Genomic DNA, 21,705 nt, shown 5'->3' with positions numbered 1-21,705 from the left:
CCGAGTACCTGCTCCAGAGGCACTGTTCAGAAGCTGGCCCGGTGTAACACACCGAGTACCTGCTGCAGAGGCACTGTTCAGAAGCTGGCCCGGTGCAACACACCGAGTACCTGCTCCAGAGGCACTGTTCAGAAGCTGGCCCGGTGTAACACACCGAGTACCTGCTGCAGAGGCACTGTTCAGAAGCTGGCCCGGTGCAACACACCGAGTACCTGCTCCAGAGGCACTGTTCAGAAGCTGGCCCGGTGTAACACACCGAGTACCTGCTGCAGAGGCACTGTTCAGAAGCTGGCCCGGTGCAACACACAGAGTACCTGCTGCAGAGGCACTGTTCAGAAGCTGGCCCGGTGCAACACACAGAGTACCTGCTCCAGAGGCACTGTTCAGAAGCTGGCCCGGTGTAACACACCGAGTACCTGCTCCAGAGGCACTGTTCAGAAGCTGGCCCGGTGTAACACACCGAGTACCTGCTGCAGAGGCACTGTTCAGAAGCTGGCCCGGTGTAACACACAGAGTACCTGCTCCAGAGGCACTGTTCAGAAGCTGGCCCGGTGTAACACACCGAGTACCTGCTGCAGAGGCACTGTTCAGAAGCTGGCCCGGTGCAACACACCGAGTACCTGCTCCAGAGGCACTGTTCAGAAGCTGGCCCGGTGTAACACACCGAGTACCTGCTGCAGAGGCACTGTTCAGAAGCTGGCCCGGTGCAACACACAGAGTACCTGCTGCAGAGGCACTGTTCAGAAGCTGGCCTGGTGCAACACACAGAGTACCTGCTCCAGAGGCACTGTTCAGAAGCTGGCCCGGTGTAACACACCGAGTACCTGCTGCAGAGGCACTGTTCAGAAGCTGGCCCGGTGTAACACACCGAGTACCTGCTGCAGAGGCACTGTTCAGAAGCTGGCCCGGTGCTTTGACCTTCCGGTGGGAGGAGGCAAACGGAAATGACACGTCTCATTTGGGAGACTTTAATGCAAATAATTGCACTAAACAGTCTTAGCTGGTGAAATGAAAACATAATTGCACTTGAAATAAGAACAAATCCATCATAGAGTGGCCGATTAAGAATGATTACTTTTATGCATAACAATTACAATTAGTGATGTAGCGGTAAATACAAAGGAGGGCAAATTATGACTTCAAGTTGGGGATCAACACCATTATAAAGAAAAAATAATTATATTTTCAGAAAAGCATTAATCCATACTTTTCCCCCTTACATTACCCTATGTTAACAAATCAGTTTGATACTTGCCCTGAATACTGGATTTCCTATAATAAAGATGTATGTCTAAAAATGGTGGGTAAACCTTTTTCCATAAAGAAACCATGATGAAATGTATTTCTACTTGTTTGATGCTGCTTATTTGTACATTTAAACAGATTTTTTTAAACTTTGTCCTCAAATATGTGACTTTGATTTTATACAGATTTTTTTTACATGCTCTTTTATTTTCATTTTATTTAACTTTGACTGTCTGTATTTTGATTTCATGAAGGTGAACTGTGTTGCCAGTTTTACAAGTTAGAACCACACTTGCACATCTGCTTCTAAATTGTAAATCTGTCAACAAAGATGCTTTATCTTTATTTATCTGTTATAGCATTCTCAATGTTTGCTCTTGTTGTAATTGCTTCTTGCATTATCTTCAAATCTTCTGTGTTCTTCTGCATTTGCTTTCTATCTTGTGTCCTTTGAAAATAAAATAATAAAATAAAACAACAACAACAACAACAATGATGATAATAATAATAATAATAATAATAATAATAATAATAATAATAATAATAATAATAATAACAATAACAATAACAATAATAATAATAATAATAATAATAATAATACATCTTTATCTCATTGCATTGGGGCACTGGTTAAATAAAGGTGAAATTTAAATGATTGAAATGAAATTAAAGAAAACAAAGCACCCTTGGATGCATAATTCCTTTGCAAGTGCACCATCACATGCGCTAGGTGGTGCACTGTGTTAGTGAGCAAGTTTATAGGGTTTCATCATTAGTAACAAAATCTGTTGCTCAGTAGCGCCACTTGCGCTGGCCTAGCGGCAATACCTATCAGTCTTGTGTTATTACAGCCCTCATGACCACGACAGCGTCAAGCTAGCCAGAATCTAACACTGCACCTATGGTCAAGACTTTCAAAATAAAACCCATATTGACGCGCCTCATGAGTCGAAAGGTTTATAGAGTGACACAAAGTACCAAAGAGAAAATACAGTTTGTTTCAGGGGATTCTGCAGTGAATTGAATACAGCTTTCTTTCTTTTTTCCAACAAGCCTTGTTGACAGTATGAATTCATTGTCATAAAGTGTCATATTCTACGTATTTATTTTAAAGGAGAAACCGCATATTTTCCGGTGTTGTTCGGTCTGTCGCTGGCTAGCTTGACGCAGCTTTGACCACGAATGAGCCAATAGGCTGTGGAAGGCAGAGTTGTCCCTGTGGCCGCCATTAAAGAAAGGAATCCATGAATTCAAATGGAAACCAACAGGAACCGAGGCTGAAATAATGGTCGAAATAACAGCAAAAATATAGGCCGATGCCATATTTCGATAGGTTTTTACAGGATGTATTTCGTTTTTAGATTGGATTTTACGATGGTGGAGTGAGACGGGACGTTTTTATTTTTTTAAGCAGAGAGACCGTTTTAGGGCTAAGGGGGAGGGGGAGAGTTGCTTCTTTGCTCTCCTTTTCTTTTTGTTTTATGAACATTTTTAGCTACCTTTAATTTGTTTTTCCTATGTGCTTTTGAGATGCCTAAATAGAGGTAGCACGGTCTCTGTTATCCGCTTTTATCTTTGACGGGGGAACTGCAATCGGAAGGTTGTTGAATTAACTATCCTCCAGCCAAATGTTACAAAAAATATTTCTCGTTGATTAAGCCTGCAACATCTTTGAAAACACGAATCCGCAAATTGTTATTTATTTCCCGGGAAGTGAAATGATGGAGAGTTGGATCTCGCAGTGAAGAAGGATGAGTTCTTGTTTTGTACCAAACGGGGCCAGCTTGGAGGATTGCCATTCCAATCTATTCTGTCTGGTAAGAGATTTAAAACTAAAGGAAAGCAGCCATTTTTAACTAGCTGAACAGGGGCTAAGCTAACGTTAGCCACACAGGCATCAGTTGATAGTAGCTTAGCTAGGCTTACGGCCCTGTCTAGCTGACATCATTTCAGGACAACAATGTATCCGAATGTATCCCAGGTCGCTAACGTTACACTGTAGCCTTGTTTTAGCACTTTCTCACCCAGTCACAGCGCCGTGTGTGTTATGACACTTCCATCATTGTGACATTTCCAAATTGTTTCCTATTTTGTTCCACTCGTAACGTTAGACCAAACAGTTAAAAGGTTAACGTTACTCGTTTGTTAAGCTTCATTTACTTATTTTCGCAGCGCAGAGACAGCAACATATCGCTAGTTAGCACGGGAATAAGCGTTGTGCATTTTACTGCCAAATGCCGTTTCAGCACAGTGTCTCCCAATGAGTTTGTTGTTGTAGCACTTTCTCACTTCGCCTCAACGACTTGTTTATTATTAACTTGTTATCTCGCCTCCATTATATTTCACAGTGTGTTTTCGCTTATCAAGTGGTGACCCGTCAAACAAACTTGCTCTTGCACCCCTTTCTGCAGTGGCATAACGTTATCGCTAAGTTAGGATGAATAACTAATGTGCATTTGCTGCCAAACACTAAATACTCCTGCAGGAACGAATGTCAGTGTCAGTCAACGAGTTAGCTTGTCAATACTAGCACGCTTGTTATATCTTGCCAATCAATCTCATTTGTAGGCAGCTGGTAGGTTACAAGCGTGTTTGGGGTAATAGTCTTTGTTTTGCAAACGCACTTATGTAATATGTTATCATCATGTTTGTCAGTCGCTGATCTCGTTGTTTATTAGGAACTTCAATTTCTAGTAGCCTACTCACACCGACTAGGGCACAGGCCCTGGGCTGATTATATAATATCTGACATGCATTCCTGGGCATTACAACCATCTAGGGAGCAACATATCTTTGATAGTCACGGGTCAGCAAAGCCTATAAGTTGGCATGTCACGTGTCAATTGTTTCTCATATCAGAGTTCATTTGGATCTTCTAATATATGATGCTGTAAGTAAGTATTGTCAGTTGCAGGCTGCAGCCATTTAAAGTTACCCTAAATAGTTGTGGTTGTGCTCCTCCCCACCCGGAGAAGTTCACACGTCTTTATCCCTTGTCAAATAAATGGAGAAGCAAGCATCCTCTGCCTGGTGCACAAAACAAGACACCGCAACAAATGTAAAGGTGTTCCTTGAGTGCACAACGCCAACCCTGGCTGGATAATCGTGGACATGGTCTGTGGGTGTTTGTTGTTGCAGTTAATTGGCTTGTCAGCAGGCTTAGCTACAGTATCAGTGAAGACTTGTAGGTTAGCTGAGAAGTGTAATGCTACCTTCATGGGCTCCCCGTAAGCTCCTATCTTCCAGATCGGAAGTTAATGCCATTTGTCAAGCATTCAAGTGCCTGTGGTCAGCAATAATAACAAAATGATGGCTGCTACAAAATTAGGATTTTGGTGCTTATTGTTGCAAATGAAGTGACAGAGAAGTACTTTGCACTGCAGTGGTAACTGAAGAGGACACAATGTCCCAAAGGGCATGTGATTGATGTCTTGATTAATATATGCACAAAGTTCCTGCTAAAAGTTAAACTATGAGAAAGTAGACATGCATCAAAACAAAGTTTTACCTCAGAATAACACAGTGATAAAATGCCGTGCCTTTACCATTATTGTTGACAGTTTCCATGCCTCCCCCCCCCCAACACACACACTTTATCATAGAAATCCCTACTCTCCCAGTACCACTCAGTTGGGTCGATGTGTGCTGAACTCGTAAATACAATGTTTACGATGGCACTTGAAGGCAGCGTAGGCTACAGTGGACAGGCGAGCTGGGGGCTGGTGTTGGTAGTGCTGTGCCTGTCTGACTGACATTTTCCTGCACACTGAGACTAAGCACAACACCACTGCTGTTATGACTCACATGCTGAACAGACTCCACTTTGTGGTTTTCTGTTGAAAGAATGTGAACACATTGTGGTACTTTTTTCCCTTCGTTTCGTCAGTGGATGCTCTTCTCTGGAGTTTGATAGTTTGTACTTGTTGCATATTTTTTGTTTTGCATTCAAAAGTTTTTGTTGGAATTACCCTAGAGTGTAAGTTCAGCCTATTTGCCGTGTTATTACGCGTTTACCAAGCAGACTTTTCCAGAAATAGGTAGTTTGAGCTGCCATGCCCTTTTATTGTCAGACTTAGGTTCTAACCTTGTCAACATGTACTTAGCAAAAATCTTTAGGTCGTGATGGGATTAGAAGCCATACAGTGGAGCAAATGAAGCCAATAGAATTGGCATCTTCTGGACTAAATATGCAAACAGACACTTGTCTTTCTTAACAGAGGGAGGAGTGCGACAGCTTCACCTGTTGCTGGTCTCATAAGTTGAAAGGCGGGGAAGACAGCTGTTTGAACACAGTGCTTTCCACCGAGACCGAGAGCGCCCTAAGTGGCCAGAGGGGAAGGTGAGCAGCTGGCCAATGGCAGGGGTCGTGACCCCCAAATACGCTGCCTTAAGAAAACTTCCTCCCTGCGTCACATGGCTTTGCCCTTACATTGCCTCTGAATCCAGCAGGGGCATTTTCAAAGTAAAACTTCTCACGACCTGCATTGCTTTGCCTGCTGGGACAATTTGTAAGCAGTTGCCCACATACCGGAGCATTTACTTAGATAGACAGCGGGGAAACAACTACTGTGCAGACAATGCAGCAGTGTCACGCACGCACGCACGCACGCACGCACACACACACACACACACACACACACACACACACACACACACACACACACACACACACAGACACATACAGACACGAAAGCAGGATTTGAAAGTTGGAAGGAAATAGACAGATATCCTTGGCACTCTCTCTTTCTGCACACAGGCTGCCACTCATTTATTTTGAAAGGACAGACCGAACAACACTTTATTTTGAAAGGACAGACAGAACAACACTTTATTTTGAAAGGACAGACAGGACAACACTTTATTCTGAAAGGACAGACAGAACAACACTTTATTTTGAAAGGACAGACAGGACAACACTTTATTCTGAAAGGACAGACAGCAGACAGAACAACACTTTATTTTGAAAGGACAGACAGAATAACTGCAGAAGGCACATTTATCCATAGAGCAATCTGCCTCTTGGATTGTTGATGAGGAATGGAGCACTGACGTGTCCAGTCTTTGACAGAGGGGCTGCTGCAGCTCCTCTTCCACCTCAAGAAGTGTAAGGAGTGGAGATAACACTTGAGTCTACAGCAGGGTGTCGTGATGAAGGTGTAAGGAGGAGTGTAGATAACACTTGAGTCTACAGCAGGGTGTCATGATGAAGGTGTAAGGAGGAGTGGAGATAACACTTGAGTCTACAGCAGGGTGTCGTGATGAAGGTGTAAGGAGTGGAGATAACACTTGAGTCTACAGCAGGGTGTCATGATGAAGGTGTAAGGAGTGTAGATAACACTTGAGTCTACAGCAGGGTGTCATGATGAAGGTGTAAGGAGTGGAGATAACACTTGAGTCTACAGCAGGGTGTCATGATGAAGGTGTAAGGAGTGGAGATAACACTTGAGTCTACAGCAGGGTGTCATGATGAAGGTGTAAGGAGTGGAGATAACACTTGAGTCTACAGCAGGGTGTCATGATGAAGGTGTAAGGAGTGGAGATAACACTTGAGTCTACAGCAGGGTGTCATGATGAAGGTGTAAGGAGTGGAGATAACACTTGAGTCTACAGCAGGGTGTCGTGATGAAGGTGTAAGGAGGAGTGGAGATAACACTTGAGTCTACAGCAGGGTGTCATGATGAAGGTGTAAGGAGGAGTGGAGATAACACTTGAGTCTACAGCAGGGTGTCATGATGAAGGTGTAAGGAGGAGTGGAGATAACACTTGAGTCTACAGCAGGGTGTCGTGATGAAGGTGTAAGGAGGAGTGGAGATAACACTTGAGTCTACAGCAGGGTGTCATGATGAAGGTGTAAGGAGTGGAGATAACACTTGAGTCTACAGCAGGGTGTCATGATGAAGGTGTAAGGAGTGGAGATAACACTTGAGTCTACAGCAGGGTGTCGTGATGAAGGTGTAAGGAGTGGAGATAACACTTGAGTCTACAGCAGGGTGTCGTGATGAAGGTGTAAGGAGGAGTGGAGATAACACTTGAGTCTACAGCAGGGTGTCATGATGAAGGTGTAAGGAGGAGTAGAGATAACACTTGAGTCTACAGCAGGGTGTCATGATGAAGGTGTAAGGAGGAGTGGAGATAACACTTGAGTCTACAGCAGGGTGTCATGATGAAGGTGTAAGGAGTGGAGATAACACTTGAGTCTACAGCAGGGTGTCATGATGAAGGTGTAAGGAGTGGAGATAACACTTGAGTCTACAGCAGGGTGTCATGATGAAGGTGTAAGGAGTGGAGATAACACTTGAGTCTACAGCAGGGTGTCGTGATGAAGGTGTAAGGAGTGGAGATAACACTTGAGTCTACAGCAGGGTGTCGTGATGAAGGTGTAAGGAGGAGTGGAGATAACACTTGAGTCTACAGCAGGGTGTCATGATGAAGGTGTAAGGAGGAGTAGAGATAACACTTGAGTCTACAGCAGGGTGTCATGATGAAGGTGTAAGGAGGAGTGGAGATAACACTTGAGTCTACAGCAGGGTGTCATGATGAAGGTGTAAGGAGTGGAGATAACACTTGAGTCTACAGCAGGGTGTCGTGATGAAGGTGTAAGGAGTGGAGATAACACTTGAGTCTACAGCAGGGTGTCATGATGAAGGTGTAAGGAGTGGAGATAACACTTGAGTCTACAGCAGGGTGTCATGATGAAGGTGTAAGGAGTGGAGATAACACTTGAGTCTACAGCAGGGTGTCATGATGAAGGTGTAAGGAGGAGTGGAGATAACACTTGAGTCTACAGCAGGGTGTCATGATGAAGGTCTAAGGAGTGGAGATAACACTTGAGTCTACAGCAGGGTGTCATGATGAAGGTGTAAGGAGGAGTGGAGATAACACTTGAGTCTACAGCAGGGTGTCATGATGAAGGTGTAAGGAGGAGTGGAGATAACACTTGAGTCTACAGCAGGGTGTCATGATGAAGGTGTAAGGAGTGGAGATAACACTTGAGTCTACAGCAGGGTGTCATGATGAAGGTGTAAGGAGGAGTGGAGATGACACTTGAGTCTACAGCAGGGTGTCATGATGAAGGTGTAAGGAGTGGAGATAACACTTGAGTCTACAGCAGGGTGTCGTGATGAAGGTGTAAGGAGTGGAGATAACACTTGAGTCTACAGCAGGGTGTCATGATGAAGGTGTAAGGAGTGGAGATAACACTTGAGTCTACAGCAGGGTGTCATGATGAAGGTGTAAGGAGTAGAGATAACACTTGAGTCTACAGCAGGGTGTCGTGATGAAGGTGTAAGGAGGAGTGGAGATAACACTTGAGTCTACAGCAGGGTGTCATGATGAAGGTGTAAGGAGGAGTGGAGATAACACTTGAGTCTACAGCAGGGTGTCATGATGAAGGTGTAAGGAGGAGTGGAGATAACACTTGAGTCTACAGCAGGGTGTCATGATGAAGGTGTAAGGAGGAGTGGAGATAACACTTGAGTCTACAGCAGGGTGTCATGATGAAGGTGTAAGGAGGAGTGGAGATAACACTTGAGTCTACAGCAGGGTGTCATGATGAAGGTGTAAGGAGGAGTGGAGATAACACTTGAGTCTACAGCAGGGTGTCATGATGAAGGTGTAAGGAGTGGAGATAACACTTGAGTCTACAGCAGGGTGTCATGATGAAGGTGTAAGGAGGAGTGGAGATAACACTTGAGTCTACAGCAGGGTGTCACGATGAAGGTGTAAGGAGGAGTGGAGATAACACTTGAGTCTACAGCAGGGTGTCACGATGAAGGTGTAAGGAGGAGTGGAGATAACACTTGAGTCTACAGCAGGGTGTCATGATGAAGGTGTAAGGAGGAGTGGAGATAACACTTGAGTCTACAGCAGGGTGTCACGATGAAGGTGTAAGGAGGAGTGGAGATAACACTTGAGTCTACAGCAGGGTGTCATGATGAAGGTGTAAGGAGTGGAGATAACACTTGAGTCTACAGCAGGGTGTCGTGATGAAGGTGTAAGGAGTGGAGATAACACTTGAGTCTACAGCAGGGTGTCATGATGAAGGTCTAAGGAGTGGAGATAACACTTGAGTCTACAGCAGGGTGTCATGATGAAGGTGTAAGGAGGAGTGGAGATAACACTTGAGTCTACAGCAGGGTGTCATGATGAAGGTGTAAGGAGGAGTGGAGATAACACTTGAGTCTACAGCAGGGTGTCATGATGAAGGTCTAAGGAGTGGAGATAACACTTGAGTCTACAGCAGGGTGTCATGATGAAGGTGTAAGGAGTGGAGATAACACTTGAGTCTACAGCAGGGTGTCATGATGAAGGTGTAAGGAGGAGTGGAGATAACACTTGAGTCTACAGCAGGGTGTCATGATGAAGGTCTAAGGAGTGGAGATAACACTTGAGTCTACAGCAGGGTGTCACGATGAAGGTGTAAGGAGTGGAGATAACACTTGAGTCTACAGCAGGGTGTCATGATGAAGGTGTAAGGAGTGGAGATAACACTTGAGTCTACAGCAGGGTGTCGTGATGAAGGTGTAAGGAGTGGAGATAACACTTGAGTCTACAGCAGGGTGTCATGATGAAGGTCTAAGGAGTGGAGATAACACTTGAGTCTACAGCAGGGTGTCATGATGAAGGTGTAAGGAGGAGTGGAGATAACACTTGAGTCTACAGCAGGGTGTCATGATGAAGGTCTAAGGAGTGGAGATAACACTTGAGTCTACAGCAGGGTGTCACGATGAAGGTGTAAGGAGTGGAGATAACACTTGAGTCTACAGCAGGGTGTCATGATGAAGGTGTAAGGAGTGGAGATAACACTTGAGTCTACAGCAGGGTGTCATGATGAAGGTGTAAGGAGTGGAGATAACACTTGAGTCTACAGCAGGGTGTCATGATGAAGGTGTAAGGAGTGGAGATAACACTTGAGTCTACAGCAGGGTGTCATGATGAAGGTGTAAGGAGGAGTGGAGATAACACTTGAGTCTACAGCAGGGTGTCATGATGAAGGTGTAAGGAGGGGAGATAACACTTGAGTCTACAGCAGGGTGTCATGATGAAGGTGTAAGGAGTGGAGATAACACTTGAGTCTACAGCAGGGTGTCGTGATGAAGGTGTAAGGAGGAGTGGAGATAACACTTGAGTCTACAGCAGGGTGTCATGATGAAGGTGTAAGGAGGAGTGGAGATAACACTTGAGTCTACAGCAGGGTGTCATGATGAAGGTGTAAGGAGTGGAGATAACACTTGAGTCTACAGCAGGGTGTCATGATGAAGGTGTAAGGAGGAGTGGAGATAACACTTGAGTCTACAGCAGGGTGTCGTGATGAAGGTGTAAGGAGTGGAGATAACACTTGAGTCTACAGCAGGGTGTCGTGATGAAGGTGTAAGGAGGAGTGGAGATAACACTTGAGTCTACAGCAGGGTGTCATGATGAAGGTGTAAGGAGGAGTGGAGATAACACTTGAGTCTACAGCAGGGTGTCATGATGAAGGTGTAAGGAGGAGTAGAGATAACACTTGAGTCTACAGCAGGGTGTCATGATGAAGGTGTAAGGAGGAGTGGAGATAACACTTGAGTCTACAGCAGGGTGTCATGATGAAGGTGTAAGGAGTGGAGATAACACTTGAGTCTACAGCAGGGTGTCACGATGAAGGTGTAAGGAGTGGAGATAACACTTGAGTCTACAGCAGGGTGTCATGATGAAGGTGTAAGGAGTGGAGATAACACTTGAGTCTACAGCAGGGTGTCGTGATGAAGGTGTAAGGAGTGGAGATAACACTTGAGTCTACAGCAGGGTGTCATGATGAAGGTCTAAGGAGTGGAGATAACACTTGAGTCTACAGCAGGGTGTCATGATGAAGGTGTAAGGAGGAGTGGAGATAACACTTGAGTCTACAGCAGGGTGTCATGATGAAGGTGTAAGGAGGAGTGGAGATAACACTTGAGTCTACAGCAGGGTGTCATGATGAAGGTGTAAGGAGGAGTGGAGATAACACTTGAGTCTACAGCAGGGTGTCATGATGAAGGTGTAAGGAGTGGAGATAACACTTGAGTCTACAGCAGGGTGTCATGATGAAGGTGTAAGGAGGAGTGGAGATGACACTTGAGTCTACAGCAGGGTGTCATGATGAAGGTGTAAGGAGTGGAGATAACACTTGAGTCTACAGCAGGGTGTCGTGATGAAGGTGTAAGGAGTGGAGATAACACTTGAGTCTACAGCAGGGTGTCATGATGAAGGTGTAAGGAGTAGAGATAACACTTGAGTCTACAGCAGGGTGTCATGATGAAGGTGTAAGGAGTGGAGATAACACTTGAGTCTACAGCAGGGTGTCATGATGAAGGTGTAAGGAGTGGAGATAACACTTGAGTCTACAGCAGGGTGTCATGATGAAGGTGTAAGGAGTGGAGATAACACTTGAGTCTACAGCAGGGTGTCATGATGAAGGTGTAAGGAGTAGAGATAACACTTGAGTCTACAGCAGGGTGTCGTGATGAAGGTGTAAGGAGGAGTGGAGATAACACTTGAGTCTACAGCAGGGTGTCATGATGAAGGTGTAAGGAGGAGTGGAGATAACACTTGAGTCTACAGCAGGGTGTCATGATGAAGGTGTAAGGAGGAGTGGAGATAACACTTGAGTCTACAGCAGGGTGTCATGATGAAGGTGTAAGGAGGAGTGGAGATAACACTTGAGTCTACAGCAGGGTGTCATGATGAAGGTGTAAGGAGGAGTGGAGATAACACTTGAGTCTACAGCAGGGTGTCATGATGAAGGTGTAAGGAGGAGTGGAGATAACACTTGAGTCTACAGCAGGGTGTCATGATGAAGGTGTAAGGAGTGGAGATAACACTTGAGTCTACAGCAGGGTGTCATGATGAAGGTGTAAGGAGGAGTGGAGATAACACTTGAGTCTACAGCAGGGTGTCACGATGAAGGTGTAAGGAGGAGTGGAGATAACACTTGAGTCTACAGCAGGGTGTCACGATGAAGGTGTAAGGAGGAGTGGAGATAACACTTGAGTCTACAGCAGGGTGTCATGATGAAGGTGTAAGGAGGAGTGGAGATAACACTTGAGTCTACAGCAGGGTGTCACGATGAAGGTGTAAGGAGGAGTGGAGATAACACTTGAGTCTACAGCAGGGTGTCATGATGAAGGTGTAAGGAGTGGAGATAACACTTGAGTCTACAGCAGGGTGTCGTGATGAAGGTGTAAGGAGTGGAGATAACACTTGAGTCTACAGCAGGGTGTCATGATGAAGGTCTAAGGAGTGGAGATAACACTTGAGTCTACAGCAGGGTGTCATGATGAAGGTGTAAGGAGGAGTGGAGATAACACTTGAGTCTACAGCAGGGTGTCATGATGAAGGTGTAAGGAGGAGTGGAGATAACACTTGAGTCTACAGCAGGGTGTCATGATGAAGGTCTAAGGAGTGGAGATAACACTTGAGTCTACAGCAGGGTGTCATGATGAAGGTGTAAGGAGTGGAGATAACACTTGAGTCTACAGCAGGGTGTCATGATGAAGGTGTAAGGAGGAGTGGAGATAACACTTGAGTCTACAGCAGGGTGTCATGATGAAGGTCTAAGGAGTGGAGATAACACTTGAGTCTACAGCAGGGTGTCACGATGAAGGTGTAAGGAGTGGAGATAACACTTGAGTCTACAGCAGGGTGTCATGATGAAGGTGTAAGGAGTGGAGATAACACTTGAGTCTACAGCAGGGTGTCGTGATGAAGGTGTAAGGAGTGGAGATAACACTTGAGTCTACAGCAGGGTGTCATGATGAAGGTCTAAGGAGTGGAGATAACACTTGAGTCTACAGCAGGGTGTCATGATGAAGGTGTAAGGAGGAGTGGAGATAACACTTGAGTCTACAGCAGGGTGTCATGATGAAGGTCTAAGGAGTGGAGATAACACTTGAGTCTACAGCAGGGTGTCACGATGAAGGTGTAAGGAGTGGAGATAACACTTGAGTCTACAGCAGGGTGTCATGATGAAGGTGTAAGGAGTGGAGATAACACTTGAGTCTACAGCAGGGTGTCATGATGAAGGTGTAAGGAGTGGAGATAACACTTGAGTCTACAGCAGGGTGTCATGATGAAGGTGTAAGGAGTGGAGATAACACTTGAGTCTACAGCAGGGTGTCATGATGAAGGTGTAAGGAGGAGTGGAGATAACACTTGAGTCTACAGCAGGGTGTCATGATGAAGGTGTAAGGAGGGGAGATAACACTTGAGTCTACAGCAGGGTGTCATGATGAAGGTGTAAGGAGTGGAGATAACACTTGAGTCTACAGCAGGGTGTCGTGATGAAGGTGTAAGGAGGAGTGGAGATAACACTTGAGTCTACAGCAGGGTGTCATGATGAAGGTGTAAGGAGGAGTGGAGATAACACTTGAGTCTACAGCAGGGTGTCATGATGAAGGTGTAAGGAGTGGAGATAACACTTGAGTCTACAGCAGGGTGTCATGATGAAGGTGTAAGGAGGAGTGGAGATAACACTTGAGTCTACAGCAGGGTGTCGTGATGAAGGTGTAAGGAGTGGAGATAACACTTGAGTCTACAGCAGGGTGTCATGATGAAGGTGTAAGGAGGAGTGGAGATAACACTTGAGTCTACAGCAGGGTGTCATGATGAAGGTGTAAGGAGGAGTGGAGATAACACTTGAGTCTACAGCAGGGTGTCATGATGAAGGTGTAAGGAGGAGTGGAGATAACACTTGAGTCTACAGCAGGGTGTCATGATGAAGGTGTAAGGAGGAGTGGAGATAACACTTGAGTCTACAGCAGGGTGTCATGATGAAGGTGTAAGGAGGAGTAGAGATAACACTTGAGTCTACAGCAGGGTGTCATGATGAAGGTGTAAGGAGGAGTGGAGATAACACTTGAGTCTACAGCAGGGTGTCATGATGAAGGTGTAAGGAGTGGAGATAACACTTGAGTCTACAGCAGGGTGTCATGATGAAGGTGTAAGGAGGAGTGGAGGTAACACTTGAGTCTACAGCAGGGTGTCATGATCATGCATTCAACTCACTGCTCAGTTTGATGCACAATATTGGGTTCATGGTTCAATATCATCATAATATATTATTGAGCAGAATCAGACAATTCTGACTGAAGAAAAATCCCCTTATTTGGGAGAAAATAAAGCAGAAGTGTGCAAACCATAAACCGAGTGACTTCAGGTTTCTCTCAATTTGATTTAAAAACTTTTAAAGGTGTTGTTAATGTCGGTTTATCCTCAAATAAGCCCAAAGAGTAAAAAAAACAACGTACAACCATCTGTGCAACCAGTGACATTTCTTACTAGAAAAGTCGTACAAAGTGAAACAGCGACATTTTTAAGACCTGACTGAGACTGTATTTAAGACTCAATGCAGCATTTAACCATGTACTTGTGTGTGTGTAAAATGGTAAATGGCCTGCATTTATATAGCGCTTTTATCCAAAGCGCTTTACAATCAGTAGTAGGGGTGTCACGATACACTCAGTTCACGATACGATACGTATCACGATACTGGGTTCACGATAACGATACGATACGATAGGATTTTAACAATATTTTTTTAAACTTGAATAATGACAATATATGACTGGAAAAGTAGTATTTTATTTGAAATGCACAAATACAAAACATGCTGTTGTGGGAAATTGTTATTACAATAACAACTAGAAAAAACATGAGATTGGAGATAAGGCTTATCTTGAAATAGAATGAGTTACACCGTCACTTAGATTTACTTTGAACTAAAAGGTTTCTCAGCAGTATAAATTCTCATTATGCATCTTCAGTTTTTCTTCAAACTCAAACAACAAGACTTTTCTTAATCTATTTTTTTATGCATCTTCAGTTTTTCCTGTCAAGTAAACAGTTTTGCCAGAAACTCAATTGAATGGTTTCTCTCCTGTATAACTTCTCATGTGTCTCTTCAGAGACTTGTTCAACTGAAGTACTTTCCACACATTGAACTTCAACAAACAAAGACGTTTCTTAGTCTATTTTTTGATTTTTTTTTTTTTTTTTTTTTTTGCGATATGAGATTTCATCTCAACGATACATATCGTGACGTTTTACTATCGCGAAATTTCGTGGGACGATATATTGTGACACCCCTAATCAGTAGGTACATTTACCCATTCACACACCGATGGCGGCAGGCTACCACGCAGGGTGCTGGCACACCATCGGGAGCAATTTGGGGTTCAGTGTCTTGCTTAACTCATTGAGTGCCATGGACAAGTATGTTCGTCATTTCGTTTAGTAACGTAGAGTGCCAAGGACGAGTATGTTCGTCAATTCCGTTTTTTGACGGTGGGACGTGGATCAAAGCCTCAGGCATCTCCTGTACAAATATTGTAGCTATTGAAGGTGTATAACCTATTTTACGGACTCATTAGGTGGCGACAGTGCTCTCCAGATTAGAGAAAGGTCTGGAAAACAGCAGGAAAAACCCCCGTGATCAAAGAGAAACCGCTCATGCTGCAGCCAGAGCCATATAGATTGCTCTGTCTGCAGCTGACGTTGGCTGCGAACAGCAGTCAATCCGCTCCCACAACTGAGCCCCTCTGCCTCTGTCCGTCTGTCTGCATAGTTTATCCACACGATTAGCCGCCAGAAAGGCAGCACCCGATGCATTTCCGTGTCGCGCTGGGAGCCGGCGCACAAAAACGGAGCACTCCGAAAATAGACCTGGGTGCGTGAGGCTGTGTGTTAGTGTGGGGAGGAGTTTGCAGCTGAGGGGGGGAGAGGGGGGTGGGGCAAGCAGGGCACCACACAACTACACCACGTCACTACATCAGAAAATATTACCTTCAGACTCAGTGAATGTGCTTGAAATGCTTCATTTCACAAAAGGCGGAATAACTCAGCTTCTAATTTGAAACGTGTCTTTTTGCTCAAAACAACCTATCTTCTCCGGCTCCTAACTAAAGAACGGAAAATTGTATCAATAAACTTTTTTTTGCAGATGATAGAAGAGAGTCTCATGGTTCTTTGTGCGTGTTCGGTGTTTACATAGTAATATCACACAATATTCTGTGGGCCTCGAGAAATCACTGAAAACGCTCTGAAACTCTGGCACTGGGAGCGTCCGTTCTCCAAAAGTGGCTGGCACTCAATGAGTTAAGGACACTTCGACATGCAGATTGGAGGAGGCGGGAATCGAACCACGGACCTCTTTTATCCAAAGCGATTAGTGGACGCACCGCTCTACCTCCTGAGCTACAGCTGCCTGCGTGTGTGAGATGTGGTTGTTTGTTTGTACATGGTGCATCTAGTGTTACCCACCAAACAAGGCTCTTGAGTCTCTGACATTGCTTGCAAACAGTCTTTGTCTTGTCAGTTGTCTTGATGCCATTTTCCGCCTTGACTGAAACCCCCAAATATGACCACTAGGGATGCACATTTTCCACAAATTCCAAACTCGATCATTGGTAACGTTAACGAGCAATCAATCGAGTAATTGTAATAAAAAATAATAAAAAATCCAAACCATACCAAATGCGTTTTTTCCTCAATAAAACCTTTATTTATACAGCAGCAACCTATTGCATATTTCTCACAGCATTGCATAGCATAGCCTACGCTATGAAACGTATGAGACACATAAAAACGTAGCATAACTTTTAGACATGTCAACATTTGCCCAGAATCCCGGCCGCGGCCGCAGGGGCTCGCTTACCGCACGCAGATTGTTTACTTTTTCTGCTGCAGTGCATCGCAGCCGTCGCAGCTCTTAAACGCTGATGCAGAGTTGCTCAGCTCCAGTCCAGGTGAGACTAGGATCCCAATGAACATTGTTCAAGTGATTGTTGTTGTACTTGCGTCGCAACTCTTCCTCTTCCTCGCTGATGGTGGTTTGCTCCAAGTTTGAGGAAGAGGAGTCAGCCAATTTATCCGAATGAACACTGTTCAAGTAGAGCATCTTATGACTTGTCTGAAAAGGGCTATAGTGATGTAGCTGAGTGTCCGGGTCTGCTTATTACTTACACTTTGTTAATAAAACAATAAACGAGAGTCAGGCTGTAACGTTATAACACGTTTCCACATTTATTCTCAGACAGCTAGCGCCTAGCGTTAGCACTAAGCACACTAGTGAACACCGGCTCTGTCTCGGTCAACAACAAAGTCCCCCACTTCCTGTTCTACGGCAACTCTGAGGGGACATCCACAGAGCCTCGCATACACACTGAACAGTCTGTTACAGTGATATCATTGCGCCCTCTGGAGATTCATTGAAAAATGATTTGAAAACATCGTTCTACTGACAGAATGCACTTGCTTTTTGTTTTGTTTTGATCAAGTACTTTTTCACATGCTCGAGTAAATCCGAGTAATAAGCGAGTAATCGAGCTTCGATTAATTGTGTGCATCCCTAATGACCACACAAGCAGCACAGTTAAAGGAACACGCAGACTTCATTTGGTCACCTTACCTCATGTCTGACGAGAGGATTGGCACCAAAGCCATTTCTGTCACTGGTGGATACCTCTGTCCAGCAGTGTGCATGCTAATGTCTTAGCATCGTCGTGTGCGAACAAAACAAGTTCATGACAAAGTCTTGCGGTAAGAGAGATCTTCTGGCATCGAGAGACGTTTCAAAGAGTGCATCTTTTTTCGTCTGCTTCACCAGTCCAAGATGCTTATCATCCAAAGTTCTGTATAGCGCCGTTTTGTCAGAAACCTTTTTACATCGCTAGTCTACAGTGCAGCCTCTCTACCAACTTTGTACTCTCCAGGAATGACAAAATTGAATGTTTTGTAGGCGATGTCTTTTCACTTGAGACGCAAGCCAATGCTTCAGTTCAAATTGTTCCACTAGTAGCACTTGGGAGTTTGCAGTGTAGCATGTATTTCATACAACAACATTTCCACACTCTATATGAGTTGTCTTTGAGGTAACCGTGTTGTATGTTATTCGTCTGCATACTAGTGATATTGGTGATCATTTTTATTATGTGTCATACGAACACAATTAATTTGCTGACAGTTTAATAGTGTCTGGCTATTGACATTTACAATGAGTGCAGTGTTGCATATTAAGGACAGAGATATTCGATATAGACATAATGGTAAAATACATGTAATAACTGAATAAATCGTGGATCAATAAGTGAGCATAATTGCTACGGACTGTAATGCAGGGTTGTTTGGTGGCACCTAACCCGTACGCCACAATTGCCATAATGCATTCGCTTTTTTGGGAGCACATATTTTGAGGGCAACAAAGCATCATGTATTCAGTTGCCTACTTGGCAGAGAAACTGCAGCATTGGTGCGACACAAACATCCTGATAGTAACAAGAAATACTCATCACAAGCTAATAGGCTACTAATAGAACTGTAATGTAAGCTGAAAAGCCTAGCCGTCTGCTTCTGTAGGCTATTGTATTCTATTCATAACCTTAACAGCACACACGCATTTAATCAGCATTTTTAGCATTTCAGCTGCGACAGCTAGCAGCTAAAATCCCAGAAATGAAATGGGCTAAACTTGTGGCGCACCACAGGAAGTGGTCAGTTCAGTTCAACTTGACCCCCTGTGACAGTGCTACTGTTAGCAAACGGAGATAATAACAAGCACATCAGTGTCTTCTCCGCTTACCATGTCCGAAGTCTCTGGGATAGCAGGCTGTGAGTGTGAACTGAACCGTCTTCTGAGCACACAAGTCAACTGCAATGAGTTGGACTTGAGAGAACGCTGTATTGGCTTTGTATTGCTTTTTGGAATAAGTGGCGTTAACGCTACACCAGTTACACAATGTTCAGCAAAACAGACATCCTGTAGGATTTTGTTCAGGTAGTTACAACATGTTTATTTCTGCACTCAAATGGTATTTATGGAGAGAGCGATTTGACTTGCTCTGTATCTTTGTAAACAAATTGGCGAATGAAAAATACATCATTAGGTAATAGGTAGAGTGTCCTTTTAACCCTATTGATGTGTCTTAATTAAACGTACAATTGCAATTAGGGCTGCAACTAACGATTATTTTGATAATCGATTAATCAGTAGGGTTAGTTGTCGATTAATCGATTAATCGGATAAAAAAATGCACTGATATTGTTTCCATCCGTTTATTGAAAAACAACTTTTTTTTTGTTAAACAAAAACCCACCGGGCTTTGCTACATCAAATAGCTTTGACACGGCATGAACGAATACAAAATACATACAAATGTATGGTGTAAGTGCAAAAGATATCTTCATATCTTCTTAAATAAAGTGCTAGGAGGAATTTCAAATCTAGCTACAACCTCCTCCAACCACTCTGCGATGTTGGGAGCTGTATGTCTCTCGTGCAGAGGCATGGTGGTCAGGGAGTTTGCCTGCATGACCCAATCAACACAGAAAGAGCAGGCCAAGTCGAGAGATCCTCTCCACAACAGAACCTATACGCAACACAGACTAGCCCACAGGATGAGTACAATGTGAGTCTGCTAAATACAGAGACAACCCAGCCCTGTAGACACAAACAGACTGTAGCAGCTATAGTAGACACAAACAGACACACTGTAGCAGCTATAGTAGACACAAACAGACTGTAGCAGCTATAGTAGACACAAGCAGACAGACTGTAGCAGCTGTAGTGTAGCACACACACCAATGAACAAGGGACAACAACCCCTATTTTAGTTTACATACCAAGTCTGCTCTACCATTAACGTTAGCAAGCTAACGTAACGTTAACTAGCCGGTCGGCTTAACACACCATGCTTGTCGACCTGGGTGCGGGCGCATCAGCCGTTAACGTTAGATAAACGAAACAAACTATCTGAGTTTACATACCACGTCTGCTCTACCACTACGTTAGCAAGCTAACGTAACGTTAACGAGCCGGTCGGCTATAACGTTAACGTTGTCGACCTGGGTGCGGGCGCATCGCCTGTTAACGTTAGATAAACAAAACAAACTATCTGCTGTGAGACGAACATTTCCACTTCAAACAACAATACACATGGGTCTAATAATGTAACATTAGTTTACATGCATATCGAGTTTGTAGTAGTATAACGCTAAGTTAAGTTAACTTACCCGGCTCCTGAGCTCCCTTCACCATCATCCAATGATCCAACATGTTTGTGTTTAAGGTGTTCACGCAGGGCCGTTGTGCTTCCATGCCATGCAAGATCGGCTTTGCACATTTTGCACGTAACAGACTTTTTATTTCCAGTTAATATGAAGTGCTCCCAAACTTGTGAAGTTTTGTGTCGAGCTGCTTTCTCGTTCTCAACTTGTTTGTCGTTTACTGCGCGTGCGCAAGGCGAGTGACGTAGTCGGCTCCGCGACAGCGGGGCCAGGGAGTGACGTAGCCAGCACTGCGCCGCAGCAGCTGCGGTCAGCTGTTGTTAATATCAACAAAACAGATGGCTCTGCGGTCCAACTAATCGCGAGGCAACGAATCGATAATCAAATTCGTTGCCAACGAATTTAATCATCGATTTTAATCGATTTAATCGATTAGTTGTTGCAGCCCTAATTGCAATATGGAATCTTCTGCCGCTAGGGGTTTTCAAACTCAAAACAATAACAGAAGACGACGTGTCATGGCGTCGTGCAATAGTGTGGAATTATGCGAGCCGTTTTATGAGATTAGGATTCCCTCAGAAGGTTTTTAGCGGGAGCCAATACCCGCAGACGTCTCCTCCTCTCCCAAAACAAACAGACGCTCTAATTACAACAGGTCAAAATGCTGAAAGCAACTTCATGTTAAAATCACTGTTTCCCCAAATGGGATTTGCTGGAGGGCTGCAAGCCGCGCTGGTTGCTAACGTTAGCTCAGCTTGTTTCTATTGTGCTCAGTTTGTTTCAAAGCTTTGGATTCATCTGTGTTCATCGTTCACATGGCTTCTACTGCACGCCGGATTATACTAGAGTCCCTCCTCTCCAAAACAAACGGACTCGGTAATTAAAACGGGTAAAAAACACTAAATGAACAGTTTGTTAAAACTCACCATTTCTTTCCAATGGAGTTCGGTGGATACAGGACGTCAGCGAGGCGAGCTGTTGACTCTCTTTCTCTAACAGTGATGTGACTTGAAAATAGTCCTGAATTGACCGGAGGTCTAATATAACAGCTGGCGCTCTGTGATGACATCATCAACAAGAAGCGAGTCGCTCAAACGGTCCGTGTCATTGATATAATATAATGAAATGATGGATTTCTCTGACTGAGTTTGAGCACTTTTGAAAACATTTAGGATAACTTAAACAGCATTTCCTGTCAAATATGCTATCTTCTGCTGAATTGTTGATCTTATCACTTGGCATAAAGCACACACTTAATTCAAATTCAATTTAATTCATGGTTAATATGCACAGACTTTTAAATTCTTAAGATGAATGTGCACCACACAGAGCCCAAAGCTGATATTATTAGAGGGCACTTTACACCACCGAGATCTGTCTCTATCTCACGCACACACACACACACACACACACACACACACACACACACACACACACACACACACACAC

The 21,705-nt window shown here is 44.2% G+C and overlaps 1 protein-coding gene across 2 annotated transcripts in view; it reads left to right on the top strand.

The window, feature by feature from the left end:
- The first annotated feature begins 2,600 nt into the window (after positions 1 to 2,600).
- med13a (mediator complex subunit 13a) overlaps positions 2,601 to 21,705 on the top strand; it is a 260,218-nt gene continuing 241,113 nt past the window's right edge. For both annotated transcript variants that reach the window (XM_083638644.1, XM_083638643.1), the window contains exon 1: positions 2,601 to 3,062. In XM_083638644.1, coding sequence (XP_083494770.1) covers positions 2,997 to 3,062 — 66 coding nt within the window. In that variant the 5' untranslated portion in view covers positions 2,601 to 2,996. The remainder of the gene's footprint in view (positions 3,063 to 21,705) is intronic.

This window comes from Poromitra crassiceps (genome assembly GCF_964638095.1).
Source record: "Poromitra crassiceps genome assembly, chromosome: 1".
Lineage (NCBI taxonomy): Eukaryota > Metazoa > Chordata > Actinopteri > Beryciformes > Melamphaidae > Poromitra > Poromitra crassiceps.
Note: the sequence above shows the minus strand (reverse complement) of the source record. Positions and strands in the feature narration are given on the sequence as shown.